This window comes from Primulina huaijiensis, chromosome 12 (genome assembly GCF_012295235.1).
Source record: "Primulina huaijiensis isolate GDHJ02 chromosome 12, ASM1229523v2, whole genome shotgun sequence".
Taxonomy (NCBI): Eukaryota; Viridiplantae; Streptophyta; class Magnoliopsida; order Lamiales; family Gesneriaceae; genus Primulina; species Primulina huaijiensis.
The window spans coordinates 3,742,980-3,761,338 of NC_133317.1; the positions used below are offsets into that span (position 1 = coordinate 3,742,980).

Here is an 18,359-nt window from a genome sequence, read left to right on the forward strand (position 1 = left end):
ATCATCTTCAAGCTCCTAGATGAGTTGGCAACATTAAATCATATGAAACGTCTTACATGAGTATCTGGCTGAAGATCACTTCCAACCTTAACCATTTCGATTACAAAAATGTAAGTTTAATTCGTCAAAACTGCTATATTTTCTGAGCTTCGGATGCAAAAACATTAAAAACATAATCTGTATATCGATCAGATTACCTGCTGCGGATGCATTGAATGAGTTGGAGATCAGGGACTTATCTTCAACACAGTTTTCCAATCTTGGGCTAGAGAATAGTACCTAATGTGATTATGAACATCGATTCTTTTTTCTCCATGATCTTCCGTGAGACATAATTTCATATTGGAAAAATGGGTTGCGTATCCATATAGAATATATAAAACAACTCCAATGAAATTATTTCTCGATTACAAAAAGAAATCAAACTTCGTTGATTTGAGAATTCTGATCATGCCTATGTCACGGGTGACGTTAATGGTTAGTGACCCAAATAGTGGCCAAATTTCATGATCATGTATCAACTCAAGCTACTCCAAATCATCAATCAATACAACCAGAAACTACATCAAAATGTAAATACAAAAGACAGGGAAAAAAAAAAACAGAAATGCTAATCACAGTATCTTACAATCAATTTTCAGAAACTGAAACTGTACTTTCACGGTTCTTTAAAAAAAAAATCAACAGCCAAGGCATGCAAATAGTTTCTTAGGCACGCGACCCGTCGCACGTAATGTCGCAGCCGCCTCCTCCACCGTGAAAACAGCATGCTCGCAATCAGCTGCAACTGTCGCTCGCATTTCTTCAGCCGTTCTATGAGATATAGCCATCTTATTCTTCATCTTTTCCCCGTATTTTGCCTTCTTCTTTTCAAAATTTTCCTGATTTTGGTTTATGAGTATGAGATAGAATTTTACGTGTAACATTAACTCCAATGTAGTTAGCTAGACACAATATGAGACCAATACTAAAACAATGAATCTGCTAGAACCAAGACAATCCCAAAGACATTTAAGGATCCATACATAATCCCAACACTCAAATTTCGACCCTCAAAACTTATAGAGTCGCCACCTCGCTCCTCCAGTCTGTCCTCCGAAAGTGATCATAATATATTTTGAAATATATATATATATATATATATATATATACACACACAATCCGAATTCTTGAAAAAAATTACCTCAATTTGCTTGAGTTGAGCATCGATATATGCTCTTTTAGTGTTCTCCCATGCATCTATAGCAGCCAACTTTTTGTGAGCCCTGAGTAAAAACTTTTCAACCATTAATATGTAATTATGAGCCATCAAGAAACAATTAGCTTATTTTTGCCCAAAAAAACTAGAAAATAGAGAATAAATTAGTGATGGAAACGACCCACAATTTTATGTGTGTGGTGTGTGTATATATATATGTATATGTAAGTATAACATAAATGGAAATACAAGATCATCAACATCAAGAAACCTACTTGTTATCTACTTTAGTTTTTTCATTGTCTTCCCAAGCTTTAATCAAGGCCAATCTCTTCTCCATTTCAACCCTTGCAAGTGTCGATTCTATTGAACAGAGCACCGAAATACATAATATTTAAAACAAAAAATAATCAAATGAAAAATATAAAAATCAAGAAAAAAACTTCTTCAAAAAAAAATATATCAAGATAAAACCAAATCACCCATGCCTTCGCCATTCCTACTGATTTTTTCATCTCCATCCTCTGCTGCTTCCTCTGAAAAAAAAAATTCATGGAAATTTTTTGATAAAACTCCTAATAATCAGTCCTAAAAGAACAAACAAAATAAAAATAAATAACTTGAAAACCTTGATCTATGGGAGGAGGCTTCAAGGGTGATTCTAAATCCTCCTCCTTGAGTAGTGAAACAAGTGCTTTTCCCTCGTCAACTTTCTTGGTTTCTTCTTCTGATCCCATAATTAATTGATTGATTTATGTATACTTTTTGTGCTGTTTTTCATTGTTTTCTGTACACTCTAAACAAAAGGAGTGACAAGTTCTTCTTATAGAATTTGGAGACAATGGTCGGATCCATCTCCACCTAATATTTAATAATAACTTAATATATCAGTTACAATTTTTAAAAATACCATAAAGTATGAAACCTTTAATCTACTTATATTATATAATATTAGGTCGGGATATATTTATATATATATACATTTTTCTCATTAACTTAATTAATATGGATACAACGCAACAATTTTAGCCCTTTTTAATATAAAAATTGTATCATGTTATTTGGTATATAGTTTGGTCTTCTTCGTGTTTTTGGATTATGTATGATAATTTTTCTCACGTGCTTATGAGAAAAACCCGAAACGAGGACATGGTTTTTTATTTTTTTGGATTTAGAGATTTTTTAAAATCCTCAAAATATACTATCAACATCTCCAATCCACCGCAAATGTTATTGTTATTAATATTGAAAATATTAATAATTAATAATGATATTAATATTAAATTTTTTGAAATTATTAATAATAATATTAATATTGTAATAATAAGTTCGGATTCGAGAAATTCCACAACTCGCCTCCACTTCATTTCATTAATACTTTTGAAATAAAGATGAAGATTTAATCTCTATAAATTCGAATTCGGAGATTTTTTGAACCCGAAAAAGTAAAAGTAAAGATCGAGATAGAAACGAAGTTAATGACAAAAGATATAAATGACAAACCGTCTCATCCCACTGTCATCTGTATTCAGGGTTGAGTTTACATTACCAAAGAAAAGCACATGGAAGAGACTGATATCCATTTAAGAAAATAAATAAATAGTATTAATTAGAATAATAATTAGCATGAACTAGGAAAGTGACAATTATTACAATTCAATTCTGACATCATATTCTCGTACGTTATTAAAAGAAAAATGATTAGAAATATTATCTCCATTTGTGTCCTTCGATTTCTTCGAAATAAATGCCAAATACGATAGCTCAATAAAAAAAAGATTGTAAATTCATATTTCAATAATCAAACTTTTTTTAGTTGGCGATTTTAATGAAGGATCGCTATTCTATTTTTTTTTAAAAAAAAATCACTAAATTAAATATAAATATTTTTGGGAACCATAAATCCGAAATGGGCAACTGATATAAACACTTGGTATTACATAATTTTTATTTAAAATATAATAAAAATTTTTTCTTTCTCGGTAAATTCTTTTTTTAAAAAAAAAAAAACTTAAAAAATACTATTTAATTTTGATATATAGGGGATAAATGTATTGAAATGGGAACATGATTTCACGTGCCTTTTACAACCAACCGACCAAATCCTACTCAGACTTTGACGCGTTTTCAGATTTTTTTTTCTTATAAAAGTTTGCGATGGTGACGATTTTTATATGAGTCAAGGTCATTTGACCTGTATGAGAAGATAAATCGAGGAATGAATACGAATAGATAATGATTCGAAGGAGAGTACAGTAAACGTCGATTTTCAGAACATACCTCACAATATACTAGTAAGAAATATGTTTCACATAACAATCGATCATACGATGCCATGGAATATCAACTCACCTCATCCCAAACCTTACAAACCCACATTTTTTTTAGTAAATTGATATATATTTTTAAGAATCAACCAATTTAGCATTAAACTTGAACAAAGTCAAAATACAAAGATTTGCTAATAAGCAGTGGACAATAATCCTTAAACAAGATGTTTTCACCTATAACTAAGCTATTCGAAGTCAAAATATGAACTACCCCATTAATTGTGTGTCGGCATTGTTGAACTTGGAAGCTCGAAAGTCTTGAACCGAGTTGATGGATAAAAGATACGATGACTTAATTGTCTTCGACAAAATGAAGTGAACCAGCTATGAATTTAGAGACATTATTCATGTCAGTTTCCGTTGACATTGTCGAAATGGCAACACCAAGCCTTCCCTAAACTGCCAAAAACTCCGCTAAATGGGCTGAGAAAATACCATCCAAAACTTGGTCTGAGCTAGTAACACAAGTCCATGAGCATCCTTTTGCAACCACACCGATACCCCATGAAAGATCGACCCTTAGAACGAGATAATATCGTTTTCTACCGGGAATCCACAGCTTTTGAATGTGTAGGCAATTTTCCACTGGGAATCCACAGAGCAATCTGTGGCATGAGTCTGCTCAAAACCGGTCGATTCCTAAGCCATTTGTTCTCCCCTCTCGGTTGGCCTTTGCCAGCCACCTAGGGAAGGAAGACCAAGCCATGTCGCGACAGGTCATTTTACCGAAATCGAGAGAGGTGCATACTGCTACCAACCGGAAAGCTCGGTACCAAACAAAACAAACCTAGGTGCGTAGTGCTCGACATAAATTATTGGATGGCAAACTAGGAAGAATTTTGTCAAACAAATAAAGTTTTTCTTCAATCAAAATATTTGTGTATGGAATTTTCCAGAAAAAAAAATTTATTAATATTTTGTAAAATTTGGATTTTTTAATATAAAAAAAATTAGTAGACGTTTGGATTATATGATTTTGTAAAAAGCTTGTTAATAAAATTTTTTAAATATGGAGGGGATTCGGAAAACGAAATGTGATTATTTTCAATATACTCAATTTTATTTTCCAAAAATTAATGAAATTAACCCAACACAACTAATTTTATCGATTAAAGTCGAAGCAATATCTATCTAATTCTAAATAGAGTAATTATTGAAAACAAATGCTCCAAAATTTCAAATCTGTTTACTAAAAATCATTTGCGATATGTCTAATATATATTGATATAATTAGTTATAAATTGTGGCAATCAATGTCAAAATCAATAGCTATTGACCACAAATTTTTTGACATAATTCAGTATAAATAGTGTAGGTGGAAAACTTGGGGAACAAATCATATTAAGAATTAACAACTGAAAATTATAACGAGATTATCAAAATGACTCGTTTTTTTACAAGTTATCTGATTCTTGGGCTTCTCTTTTGTTTTGCAACAGTATCGCTTTCGATCTCGAACTCGAACTCGAATATCGAAGACGAGGTTCTAGGTAACGATTAATAAAACATCATTCTTAATCAATTATTTCATTTATTTTTAAACATTCATTGTTTTTTTTAATATATATATATATATATTAAATTCGTGTGACAGGAGCTAAAAATGAAGGGGGAACATATATAGGTCCGTGTGCTAAACTCCGGTACTGCAATCAACTTTGCCTGGATAGGGGATATACAAAGGGCGGCGCGTGTATCGACGCTCCGGACCCGTTGTCTCCTCCTGGTTGCTATTGCAACAAAAATTAGCAAATATTGGGTTTCAAATAAATAATAGCTTTATGGTAATGTCGTTGGTCAACGTTGGTTTCCCATTGAATACAAAGTATACTTACAATTGTGTTTGTGGGTTTTAATTAGTGAAAATGAACAACTGACAATTATATGTTATTTTTCCATATTTAGAAGAAAATATTATCAAATAATCGTGTACTGATCGGTTACACATCGACCGATGACTTATAACTCATTGATACTAGAATCTCGAGTTTTGTATGATATATCAGATCTAAGACACGAATGTTACAAAACTTTCCTTCAACTTAAAAAAGGAAAAAAATTAAATATTTAATATGTAATTTATTTGACCTTAAATTTCAAATTTTATCTATTTATTATTATCCATAAATAAGTGCTCCAAATCTGTTTTTTAAAAACCAAATATTTTCGTTTTTTAAAATATTCTTAACTAGATATTTCCATGAATAAATAAGATTTACCCAATATAACTAAAAAATCTGGAAATCATTATTGGATGAATCCTAATGTAATATTTATTAATATATTTTCATTGTAATTAACCAAACATTATAATCTTATTCAATTAATTAAAATATCGCATATTGAAAACTAAAGTTATATTTACTTCCTAATATCCTTTCTGATCATTTTGAATTAATAAAAAAAAATTAAAAATTTATTAAAAATGTAAAAGAAAAATAAATATCTTGGCCCCTAAACAAAAAATTAATTTAGATAATTAACTCGTCATGTATAAAAGAAATTAATCGACCATTTATTCACACCATTTTTTTGTTCGAGCTCGAGTAATCTAATTTTTGTGTGAAGATTTACAAGATAACATGAAAATCCAAGTTATTGCCAGCATCGTATAGTTTTAATCATGCCTTTTTTTCTCCTGATTATATATATTATNGGGAATATCGTGTTTGAAAACGAGTGGAAGCCATAGGAAGATGGGTGCTGTCAATCTTTCTCTTTGTCATATTATTTTTGTCAGGTGAATTCATTTCTTACCCCTTTAAATAATATATTCAATGCTGTACAAAAAAATATATTATTTAATTATAACCAAAAATTTTAAAATATATTTATTATCAGTAATTTTAAGATATATTAAATCATCTTTAAATTAAAATTTTCGTTGCAGCCTAACTACATATATTAATATTCTTTCAAAATATATATGTAGTTGCATCATTTAGCTAGCTTGTATATATCAACAATAGGAAATCCAGTACGTTTGTGCAACTGTTATTTTCGATGTGGATCAAGAGTGTATCGTATAAATTTGTTGAAATAAAAAATAATTAATTAACATATGAGTTCAATCACCACTCACTAGTTTTTTTTTTCTATCGAGTGTGAGTACTCAGAAAAGCGACCATTTTTTGCTTTTTTATTTTTTTTAAAAAATATAATCCTATAATTATTTGTAAATATATTCACTGTCCATACTTATTATATTATTAAAATAAAAATATTTAAAATAACCAACTTTAATATTATAATATAATTTTTATATACCAAGAATATCCTGTTAAAATAAAATATTTTTACTTAATAAAGAATATCGCAAAATCATATTTAAGTAAATTTGTAGCTCATTTACTTCTGTCATAATCAATAAAAAAAATTCTTTATTTTTAATATTTTTGAATTTTTAAATGACAACACTCCTAACACAAAAAATTATTTAAAAATAATAAAATATTTTCATATTTAATAATTATACAAATCAGTTATTGAAAAATTATATAAAAATGATTTCTAAAAGTTTAAAATTTTATCATAATCTATATATTTCTTATATAAAATATATATTTAATATAAAAAAATTTTATGTATGTATTGTGTGCAAGAGAATACTAGTTTATACAAAATCAAGGGTCAGTTTCTAAGAAGGAAAATTATTTTTTGGATTGTGTTTCTTTTTCTTTCTTTTTTTTTTAAATTTTGGTTTATTATATTCTTAAATTCCAGTTTTAGTCCGATCTTTTCTTCAATTTTAGTCATTTTTTTTTCGACTTGACGCTGATGTAGCACCAATATAGTTCTGCTTTTACACTGACATGTGTTCTGCCAAATCAGTAATCCCGATGAAAAACTACTAAATTACCAACAATATGAAGATACAAGACTAAAACTGTAATTTTATAACATAAATAACCAAAATCACAAAGAAACAAAAATATAAATCAGAAAACAATTTTCTCATTATTAAATCCTACTAGTTAAATTAAAATCTCTATCCGTTTTACTTTTCTTGGTTAGTCACACTCTATATAATTAACAATTATAAATAACATTTAAATGAGTATAACAATCTTTTACCATTTAATTGACTTATTTATCTTGGCTAATAATTAAAAAATATAAAATATATTTTAAAAATCATATATTATTTTGTCTATAAAAAATTTTAAAAATCAATATATATTTTTCAAAAATACAAACTTTTTTTATTTATTAGATGAAAAATTTTGAGTAAAATTTTTAATTATTTTTTAGAAAAATATATTGAAATTTTAATTAATATACATAATAATAACAACAATTTACGGACATTCAATGTATTCATGAACACACTATTTTTAAAAGTTGAAAAATATGATTAAAAAAATTATATTTTATTTAATATGATAGAGAGTGATAATAATTAAATATATAAAAATAACACAAAACTCAATATCATAAGTGAAATAATATAATTAATGTAAACATTTACATATAATTATATTTTCAATAGATATCAAACTCAAATTTGAATTTTAAAAAATAAAAGACTTCACATTAATGTGGTAAATGAATACATTTATACTAATAAATATTTAATTTTTAGAGAATTTTTTGGTGGAAAAATTTCAAATATGATACAAACTATGTACATGCAGACATAGTAATGCATCAACTTTCAGAGTAATTACATCGGTCATTTCATTATACGAAGTAGATAAAAAAATATTATAATAACCAAATAAATTTTAAATTATTTATTAGAATACAATTTCTTATTAATATTTTATTTGTTTATTAGCAATATTTATGTCTGGGAACAAATATTCGGAACAAAAAGTAGCATTAATATAAATTTCATCCCAAAAACTAATTTTATTACTTGAAATTTTTTATTTCTTAATAAAATTATATTTTTATCTCATGCTCACACATCCTTAAATAACTTCACTTTAATATATTCCAATGTAATTTTACTAATATGTTATCTCTAATTTAATATATAATATTTTTAAACTTAAAAATATTCATGTATTTAAAAATTAAATAAATAAATAAATTTTCATGACTTAATACAATACAAGTACACCGACGCACGCGTTGTGTACTTGTACAATATTTTTTATAATTCAGTTGGTTGATGTTTACATGACGATCAAAATGTAATTATAAGAAATAGTGAGAGATTATACTGCATTTTTTATGTATGAATTAAAAAAATAAATATAAAAAAGAAAGGAAAAAAATCCAAGTCAGAAATGAACCTATAACTTGAAACAAAAACTCTATCTGCTGTGCTACACGTAACTTGCATTAAAATTTTAACACATTATTGATATATATATAATTATTAAAACAGACCATAAAATCAAAAATTAATTACACTAAATATCTCAAATTTAATAATAAATAGATAATGTAGATAGTATAGATTATGTTGACTCTGATTTTGCTCACTCAAACTTTAATTTGGTTTTCCAAATAATTTTATCTAATTATCATAATATATTTATTGAAGCTTTCCATGCATGATTAACTACATTTTTCAAATTTCAAAATTTTCGTTATTAAATGCATAAAGTATTTTTATGATATTATTTCATGAATCAATTTTATGATATAAATTTTTTATTCGATTGAATTTACGAAAAAATATTATTTTTTTACATCAAGTATGTATGGCCAAATTAATGGATATCAAAATTCCAAATGTTATTTCAAAATATCTTTGGTCATCATAATTTTTTTTTTTAAAAAAAAAAGCAAAAGAAAGAAGAAAAGTGAAACCAAATAATACAAGTACCATTATAATTCTAATATATATATGTATACAAAAGTAGCCGTGCAACCCCTTCCTTCAACCTGTTAAGGCATTGATGACAGTAAATTTCCTTCGCACAGAGACGAAAATTTAAAGCTAAAAGCCCCACCCACCCCACAAGCCAGTAAATCTCCTCTGCCACCCTTCTCAATTAAATTTACATACATTTCAGTGCTTTGTTTTTGCTGCATTTCTCCGATGTGATTTGTTTTTTCTGGTTCTCAGTTCAAGTGGTAGATTTTGTGTTGTTGGAGAATTGCTGAAGGATTGGATTCAGATAGAAATACTGGTATTTCTTTTAGAGTACAGAAATTTTGTTTTAAAAAATTTATTGACTTGTTTGGTTTTTTGCACTTTTTTTTTTCCCCTTAAAAAGCTTCATTTTCTGATAGAAAAACACAGATTTTGTGTTGAAATTTTTGAAGACTTTTATGGGTTTTTTTTGTTTATGGTAAAAGATTAATCTTTCCAGATTTTGCACTCACAACACACATTTGTGCGTGTCTCCTGTCTTGGGCAACGTAAATTTCATTTAATTTAAAATTTTGCTGCTCTAGATTACGTTGATCTTTTTTTAAAACCTTTTCATATCTAAGTTTTAATGATTTTTTTTTAAAAAAAATGGCATCTTTTTGCTGAGATCAAAGTACTTTGGCTTTTCTTTTTGTAATTATATTATATTAATTTATTTTTATTTTGCCTTTTTCTCTTTAGTTCCTTTGTGGGTATGCAGTTTACAGTCGGTTTAGACTCGGATGTGATTCAAGTACACGCATCTTTTCTTTTCCTTGAGCAAAAACTTTAATCTTCAACATGGATTTTGTATGATCTTTTCCGGTTATCAATTTTTTTTAAAATTTCAAGATTTCTTTGTTTAAGTACATGGATCTCTCCACGAGGTGCACATGAAACTGTTGTGAAAATTAGATCGAGTTTAGTAATATCCCTGAAGTGTATTTGTAAAAATTTAAGTAAAGATTATGTCATATATTGTTGAATAATTTGGGATGCCTTTTGCTGATCTTTGGTAGGTGGACTTTTCAATGAAAGTGATTTCATTTCTTGTCTCTATTGCCTATCAATCTTTGTTTTAATAATTAGTGATTATTGCTACTTTAGCTTGTGGGCCGCATGATCCTGTCAAATCCATTCTCCAAATACGGATTTTGGATTTTGATTTGCATTAAAATAATATTTGTTCAAGCTAGATCTGCTTATGGGCTTGGCATAAACTATTATTTTAACAACTCTGACCTTTTTTTTTTTGATAAAGGTGGATCAAATTTGGTACCATTCCCCTCTGACCCGAACATTAGACTTGAATTAAGGTTATATATTTTAAGGTCGTTGGTGGAAGGTGTTTATGAAGAGATAATCTAGTGTCTGTCTTTTTGCTATTAATATGAGAACATATACATATTGCATTTTCTGATTCAAAGTAATTGACTTTCTTGATTGTCATGAAAGCTTGATGACAATAATTTGTTATCACTTTCTTTGATTTTTACATGCAATGCTCTTACATTGCAGCTCATTTTATGAAGTTTATCTCCACAAATTTTGTACTGTTAATTATTCATGTGGCTTTATATCTTCGTTTGAGAGGTGGGCTGTGGCGTACCATTTATCAAAGTTGTATGACAAATGTTGGTTTTGTTGTGATTAAACTTGTGTTACTCGTATATTTGTCCTTTTGGTTTTCATTTGAATACTCTTGCTTGGCTTGGCTTTTTCTGGCATAATTTTTTTTCTTTCATTGAATAATATTGTCTCAAGACTTGCCATTTAAGTTCCAATTGTTTTTCTTTGTTGTTGTTTTAGCTATCAGGACCTGGAGACTCATCATTCTTCGGATCGTGATTTTCTCGTAGACAGCATAGTACAATGACTATGGGTGACCTTAAGATAGGAGTTGATGTGGTCGGTGCTCAAAACCTTTTGCCCAAAGACGGACAGGGTTCATCTAATGCCTTTGTGGAGCTTTGCTTCGACGGTCAAAAGTATCGTACAAGTATCAAGGAAAAAGATCTCAATCCAGTGTGGAATGAAAGTTTTTTCTTCGATATATCTGATCCATCTGCCCTCAACACTCTTACTCTTGATGCTTGCATCTACAATAATGTGAAAGCAGCTCAAACTAGGTCCTTTCTTGGAAAAGTAAGCATCAACGGAACTTCCTTCGTTCCCTACTCTGATGCGGTTGTCTTGCAGTATCCTGTGGAGAAGCGCAGTATCTTCTCTCGTGTTCGTGGGGAGCTAGGACTGAAGGTTTATGTTACAGATGATCCATCAATAAAGTCATCTGCTCCTGTTTCTGAGGTTGAGGAAATTCAAGTGCCCCCGGGACAGGTTGCTAAACCCATCTCTAATTCAAGTCAAAATCTTAAATCAGAGGCGAGACACACATTTCATCATCTCCCAAAGCGTGAAAAGTCAGAACTGCAGAATCATGCTCCGGCATTTTCAGTTCCTTATCAAACAACTAAATATGTGGCGGACGAGATGAAGGCTACTGAACCACAGCCTTCAACACTTGTTCGGGTTCAATCAGCATCATCGGCTCAACCGGTCGACTACTCGCTTAAGGAAACGAGCCCTTTTCTTGGAGGGGGACGAGTTGTTGGGGGTCGTGTGATTCGGCCAGATAGGACAGCTGCAGGTACTTACGATCTTGTTGAAAAAATGCACTTCCTTTTTGTCAGGGTTGTTAAGGCTCGTGACCTTCCTGCCATGGATGTTACTGGGAGTTTAGATCCATATGTGGAGGTGAAAATTGGAAATTATAAAGGTGTTACCAAGCACATTGAGAAACAGCAAAATCCATTGTGGAATGTGGTTTTTGCCTTCTCACGGGAGCGGATGCAAGCATCTGTGCTTGAAGTAGTTGTCAAGGATAAAGATCTCATGAAAGATGACTTTGTTGGCTTCGTCAGATTCGACCTCAATGAGGTCCCAATGCGTGTTCCACCAGATAGTCCTCTGGCTCCTGAGTGGTATCGCCTCCAAGAAAAGAAGGGAGAGAAGACAAAGGGTGAGTTGATGCTTGCGGTTTGGATCGGTACTCAAGCAGATGAAGCCTTTCCTGATGCATGGCACTCTGATGCAGCTACACCAGTTGACAGCTCAGCAGCTGCATCTGCTCTCATACGTTCAAAAGTCTATCATGCACCACGCTTGTGGTATGTGCGGGTAAATGTTGTTGAAGCCCAGGACTTAGTACCATCGGAGAAGACTCGATTTCCTGATGCTTATGTTAAGGCACAGATAGGCAATCAAGTTATGAGAACAAAGCCGGTTCAGGCACGAAATTTCAACCCCCTGTGGAACGAGGATCTGTTTTTTGTTGCTGCGGAACCTTTTGAAGACCATCTTGTTCTGACAGTCGAGGATCGTGTGGCTCCGGGGAAAGATGAAACAATAGGGAGGGTCATTATACCATTGGGTATGGTTGAAAAACGTGCTGATGATCGCAACATTCACTCTCGTTGGTTTAATCTTGATAAGCCGGTTGTCGTGGAGGTTGAGCAGCTGAAGAAAGAAAAATTCTCAAGTAAGCTCCATCTCCGGGTTTGTTTAGATGGAGGCTACCATGTTCTTGACGAGTCGACCCATTACAGCAGCGACCTTCGCCCCACAGCAAAACAACTTTGGAAGCCTCCAGTTGGGATCTTGGAACTTGGTGTGTTGAATGCTGTTGGGCTTCACCCTATGAAAACTCGGGATGGAAAGGGTACATCAGATACATATTGTGTGGCAAAATACGGTCACAAATGGATCCGAACCCGTACTGTTGTTGACAATCTTTTCCCTAAATTCAATGAGCAGTATACATGGGAAGTTTTTGATCCAGCAACTGTCCTGACAGTCGGTGTCTTCGAGAACAGTCAATTGGGAGAAAATGGTCCAAATGGAAACAAGGACTTGAAAATTGGAAAGGTCCGTATTCGAATTTCAACACTAGAAACGGGTAGAGTCTACACACATTCTTATCCACTGCTTGTTCTTCACCCCAGCGGTGTCAAGAAAATGGGAGAGTTGCATTTGGCACTACGATTCTCATCAACTTCTTTCGTAAACATGCTCCATGTTTACTCGCGACCCCTACTTCCGAAAATGCACTACATAATGCCTTTCACGGTCATGCAGTTAGACATGCTACGCCACCAAGCTGTCAACATAGTGGCCATGAGGTTGGGTCGAGCCGAGCCCCCACTTAGAAAAGAAGTCGTAGAATACATGTCTGATGTCGACTCACACCTTTGGAGCATGCGCCGAAGCAAAGCTAACTTCTTCCGATTAATGTCAGTCTTCTCAGGCTTGTTTTCTGTAGGGAAATGGCTCACTGATATCTGCATGTGGAAAAACCCTGTGACAACCGTGCTCGTGCACGTTCTATACCTCATGCTAGTCTCCTTTCCTGAGTTGATTCTACCCACAATTTTCCTCTACTTGTTTCTGATAGGAATATGGAATTTCCGGCGCAGACCAAGATATCCACCTCACATGAACACCAAAATCTCACAGGCCGAGGCGGTCCATCCTGATGAACTCGACGAAGAGTTTGACACGTTCCCGACGAGTAAAAATCCAGATCTGGTCCGGATGAGATATGATCGACTGAGGAGCGTTGCTGGGAGGATTCAGACCGTTGTCGGGGACATTGCAACTCAAGGAGAGCGGTGCCAATCTTTGCTAAGCTGGAGGGATCCTCGGGCCACGGCCATCTTTGTTACATTCTGCCTCATCGCAGCTTCAGTTTTGTATGTGACGCCATTTCAGGTAATTGCAGCATTGGCAGGTTTGTACATGATGAGGCACCCGAGGTTCCGGCACCGATTGCCTTCTGTTCCGGTGAACTTCTTCCGGCGACTTCCGGCTAGGACCGATAGCATGTTGTAAACTATGTTATGTTGGTTTTGGACCTTATTTAGGTGTATGTTTGTAATGACTTTTCATGTGTGATGATGATTGGCGTTTTAATATGATATAAATATTAAAATAAATTTAACCTTGTACCAATATTTAGTTATTTAATTCTGACTGAATATTAAGTGAATATATTATTAGAACAATTTCTTGACCCGGATTTCGATTAATTTGAGCAAGTTCGTCAGACCTTTAAGTTCTTTCTAAACTAAACTCATTTCGATTCACCACATATTCCTTCAATTTCTCTTCCTACGCAGCCAGGCTAAGCTAGATTTGCGTGTACTTCAGCTGTCTCTGGTGTTCTTAATTCAAGAAAATCTTTTTTTTAGGCGTGAGAGCTGATCACACCATGGCCAGCCAGTCAGCCGGCCTCCATCAGTTCATGACTTCACTGTTAATGTAACCACTTTTTCATCTCTCTGATGTTTAAACAAGTGGTTGATTTCTTGACAGGCAAATCCTTTTTTTGTTGATCGTGGTGAATTTTGTTTCTTTAGTTTAGCGTGAAGGATTTATTGTTGTCATTTTTTGTGATATTGGAATTGCTAAGTTTCATTCTTGGAGAGGGGAATTCGGGAATTATTTGTTTGGTGTGATTGAAAAGATCTTGGATTAGGTTTTGCCCACATCTTAGTGGTTGAATTAACTTAAATGGTTAGAATTTGGAAGAAAGAGGAAGAGCATGAGTTTGACCAGAGTAGAATGAGCTGAAGCTGAAGGTGACAAAGAGCAGGTCTTATCTGGCCGAACAGCCTCAAGATTTCAAATTGCATCTGTAAAAATATTAGTTATGTCTTCAAAATTTTATAAGATTTCGAATTTAATCTATATCTATACTATCTATAAATATATGAGTTTTAATTGTGAATTTACTTAGTTAGCCTTTCACTCATCATTATTTCATTAATTTTTTTACTTAGTTACCCTTTCACTCATCATTACCTCATTAATGTTTTATTTATTTATTTATTTAAGTGAAATATGAGTTTGAATTGTTAATTTACTTAGTTACTCTTTCATTCATCATTACTTCATTAATGTTTTATTTATTTATTTAGGTGACTTTTCAATTTTCTGATATATAGATTGATATTGAAAATAAAAATAACTTTATTTCATTATTTTAGTTGAATCAACGACAAATATTACAAACACATTAATATGATACTTTATTTTATTTTTAATTTCATAAATTGTGATATTTAATTAATGTCTTAATACACATATCAAACTTACACTTTTCTACAAGTGTCATTGAAATCATGTCAGAAAATGTCATTTTTATGGTACTTTTCCAATGAAAATAGGAATTGAGACCGTGTAGATTCTATATGCTCTTTTGCAAATTTTTCTTATATTTTATTAGTCATATAATTTGATTAGTTTTATTTATTTCAACTAGACAAAAATTAATGATAAATTATGTCATTCTTTATGGTACTTTTCCAATGAAAATGGACATTGAGACCATTTAGATTCTATATGCTCTTTTGCAAATTTTTCTTATATTTTATTAGTCGTATAATTTGATTAGTTTGATTTATTTCAACTAGACAGAGAAATTAATGATAAATTATGTTATTCTTTATGGTACTTTTCCAATGAAAATGGACATTGAGACCATGTAGATTCTATATGCAAACGAAAATTACTTTCTACTTTTGTATTAAATTTATTAGATAATCCTTATAATTTTTTAAAGAAGATAATTTTTTTAATAATATGAATTATAGTGATAATTTATTTTCATTCATTATAAATTAATTTTTTAACTTTGTATTACTTATTATTTTATATATATATATTTGTTTTACTACACATATTTATTTGATTGATATTATTTAAAAAATTTATTTACCATGAAATATTAATCATCAATATTAATTTACAAATGATCCATTCTGATATAAAATTAACTATCTATAATATGTATTCTAAAAAAACAGAGAAAGTTAAACAAAATCCGCAAGGTGTTAAAAGTTAGCAAATCTATATATCTATAAATATATGAGTTTGATTTGTGAATTTTCTTAGTTATACTTTTACACACCATTACTTAATTAATGTTTCATTTATTTATTTAGGTGAATTTTTAATTTTCTAATTTAAGGATTGATATGAAAAATGAGAATAACTTTATTTCATTATTTTAGTTGAATTGACGAAAAATTTTACAAATACATTAATATGATACTTTTTTATATTTTTAATTTAATAAATTGTGATATTTAATTAATGTCTCAATATATATATATCAAGTTTATATTTTTCTACAAGTGTTATAAAAACCATGCAAGAAAATGTCATTTTTCTTATGGTTGTTATTCAAACGATTTTAAAAATCATTTAAATCTCGTTATTATATTTTTTATTATCAGTCACCTACGTGCATCGCACGTAATCATTCCTAGTATTAGAGAAATATAAGTTTCACGCCCACAAATTTGTATTAAATAACCCCTGGACTAAATATGACGTCCTTTCCTACAACTAGCTTATGCTTTTCTTTTTGTTTCCATTTTTTTATTGATAATGGTGGGTGGTTGCAGGATATTAAAGGAAATGATGTTGATTTAAGCATCTACAAGAGAAAGGTCCTGGTTATTGTCAATGTCGCCTCTCAGAGGTATGCTTTAGTGTTTCGACATGTCCCTTTTCTATGTTGTACGGAAGAACAATATTTTAGAATTTGAGCGCTGGAAAGGAACTCTTCCGTGTAACCTTGAACGTTTATGTTATCTTGCATGCTTGGGATTGCGCCCTGACTTGTGCTTATTTAAGCCCTTTCAAAAAATATTCTTGGGAAGCCATGTGGAGTTGTCTTTCTTATTTGGTTGTCATGCTTGATACAGAGATACTAACTTTTGAAACCTGTCTGCAGTTTTAGTTGAACTTAGATAGTCAAGTATTTATCTTCAGTGTACTTGCCGCATGTTACTGGCTTTTGGTGTCTAAATATTTTATATGATATACGAGAAGGGATTTTTCTAATTTTCACGCTTTTGTGCACCACTTGAGAATTAGCCATTCCAATCTAGTTTCTGTTTGACTGAGTAGTGCTTGTATTTGGAGGTAACAAATTTACTCCTACTGTTTTGAGGCTTGAAAAGCTCTGTAGCATTATTTCTTACAACAGAAGTGCATTTGAAGCTCGCTGTGTTAGGGTTTAATTTTATCCCATGATTCGTGTAATTTTCTGGAGGATTGACTACTCAAAGATATAGGCCTCCATTATGAGCAGGTTTGGAGATATGGGCATTTCCATGCAATCAGTTCGGCTCACAAGAGCCTGGCACCAATGAAGAAATTCACGATTTCAAGGCCGAGTATCCCATTTTTGACAAGGTAAGAATTATTCACGTCACGGGTTTCCTTTAGTAGGTGTTTTCCATCGTAAATTATCTGGATCATGAAGTGCCTCTTTTTCTTCGAGTTGGCTAAGCTTTTTCAACGTAGTTACAAAAGAGATTTTACCTTTTGTGTCAAACGTATAGCTTGATGTGAACGGCGCCAACGCTGCCCCAATATACAAGTCCTAAAAAAGTCAAGCAAGGGTAGCCTCCTTGGGGATGGTATCAAATGGAACTTCGCAAAATTTCTTGTCGATAAAGAGGGCCATGTTGTTGATCGTTACTTACCCACCACCACTCCTCTCAGCATGGAGGTAAAGACACAGAAATCATGTGTATATGTTGGTTTCTGTTCTTTTGGGTTCGTTTGGCTTCAAAGAATAAAATTCCCATTGAGGATGGATTCTGATAAAATGTTTTGAGTTCGAGTCCGTATGTTTAAGATTTATATGCTGGATATGAACTAAGAATATCTTCCTCCAAAGGCATCACTAAATTGAATCTCCAAATAGTGATTGCTACAGTGACTCTATATTTGGAGTAGGCACCGTATACCGTACCGTAAATATCGGTATGGAAAAATTCATACCGATACCGATACCGGAAATTCGGTATACCGAATTTTCGATATGAAAAAGTTCATAACGGATACCGTACCGACACCGAAAAAATGTCGGTATACCGAAAATATTTTCGGTATAACGACATTTTTTCGGTATACCGAACTTAAATTTTAAAAAAAAATTAAAAAAAAT

The 18,359-nt window shown here is 31.5% G+C and overlaps 2 protein-coding genes and 2 long non-coding RNA genes across 8 annotated transcripts; 3 read left to right on the plus strand and 1 right to left on the minus strand.

Annotated features, from left to right (window-relative positions):
* Window positions 1–673: 673 nt before the first annotated feature.
* Window positions 674–2,026, minus strand: LOC140990560 (remorin 1.4-like). The gene is made up of 5 exons (XM_073460295.1): window positions 1,827–2,026; window positions 1,681–1,734; window positions 1,474–1,561; window positions 1,184–1,265; window positions 674–881 (listed from the first exon to the last, which is right to left on the minus strand). Exons 1-5 carry the CDS (start codon window positions 1,933–1,935, stop codon window positions 681–683), a joined length of 534 nt encoding a protein of 177 aa, XP_073316396.1. The 5' UTR covers window positions 1,936–2,026; the 3' UTR covers window positions 674–680.
* Window positions 2,027–4,876: 2,850 nt separating this feature from the next.
* LOC140989625 (uncharacterized) lies at window positions 4,877–5,453 on the plus strand. Its single transcript, XR_012177534.1, has 2 exons — window positions 4,877–5,018; window positions 5,123–5,453. It is a non-coding gene; the product is annotated as an uncharacterized lncRNA (long non-coding RNA).
* A 3,895-nt stretch (window positions 5,454–9,348) lies between these two features.
* LOC140990348 (multiple C2 domain and transmembrane region protein 7-like) lies at window positions 9,349–14,331 on the plus strand. 4 transcript variants are annotated; one of them, XM_073460003.1, is made up of 3 exons: window positions 9,349–9,449; window positions 9,551–9,614; window positions 11,147–14,331. In XM_073460003.1, the coding sequence occupies exon 3, from the start codon at window positions 11,210–11,212 to the stop codon at window positions 14,222–14,224; it is 3,015 nt and encodes a 1,004-aa protein (XP_073316104.1). In that variant the 5' UTR covers window positions 9,349–9,449; window positions 9,551–9,614; window positions 11,147–11,209; the 3' UTR covers window positions 14,225–14,331. The 4 variants fall into 4 exon arrangements, with proteins under 4 accessions (XP_073316104.1, XP_073316106.1, XP_073316107.1 ...); XM_073460005.1 differs by lacking the exon at window positions 9,551–9,614 and having other exon boundaries at window positions 9,362–9,449; XM_073460006.1 differs by lacking the exons at window positions 9,349–9,449; window positions 9,551–9,614 and adding an exon at window positions 10,067–10,091.
* Window positions 14,332–14,392: 61 nt separating this feature from the next.
* On the plus strand, window positions 14,393–18,035 carry LOC140990349 (uncharacterized). Of its 2 annotated transcripts, XR_012177636.1 has the most exons (5): window positions 14,393–14,987; window positions 16,804–16,880; window positions 17,327–17,410; window positions 17,493–17,599; window positions 17,749–18,035. It is a non-coding gene; the product is annotated as an uncharacterized lncRNA (long non-coding RNA). The 2 variants fall into 2 exon arrangements; XR_012177637.1 differs by lacking the exon at window positions 17,327–17,410 and having other exon boundaries at window positions 17,496–17,599.
* The last annotated feature ends 324 nt before the right edge of the window (window positions 18,036–18,359 follow it).

Coding starts and splice junctions, on each gene's coding strand:
- LOC140990348 (XM_073460003.1), top strand. CDS start 11,210: ATGACTATGGGTGACCTTAAGATAGGAGTTGATGTGGTCGGTGCTCAA.
- LOC140990560 (XM_073460295.1), bottom strand. CDS start 1,935: ATGGGATCAGAAGAAGAAACCAAGAAAGTTGACGAGGGAAAAGCACTT. Junction 1,266..1,473: donor AAAACTAAAGTAGATAACAA/GTAGGTTTCTTG, acceptor GTTTTTACTCAG/GGCTCACAAAAAGTTGGCTG. Junction 882..1,183: donor CTCAACTCAAGCAAATTGAG/GTAATTTTTTTC, acceptor AACCAAAATCAG/GAAAATTTTGAAAAGAAGAA.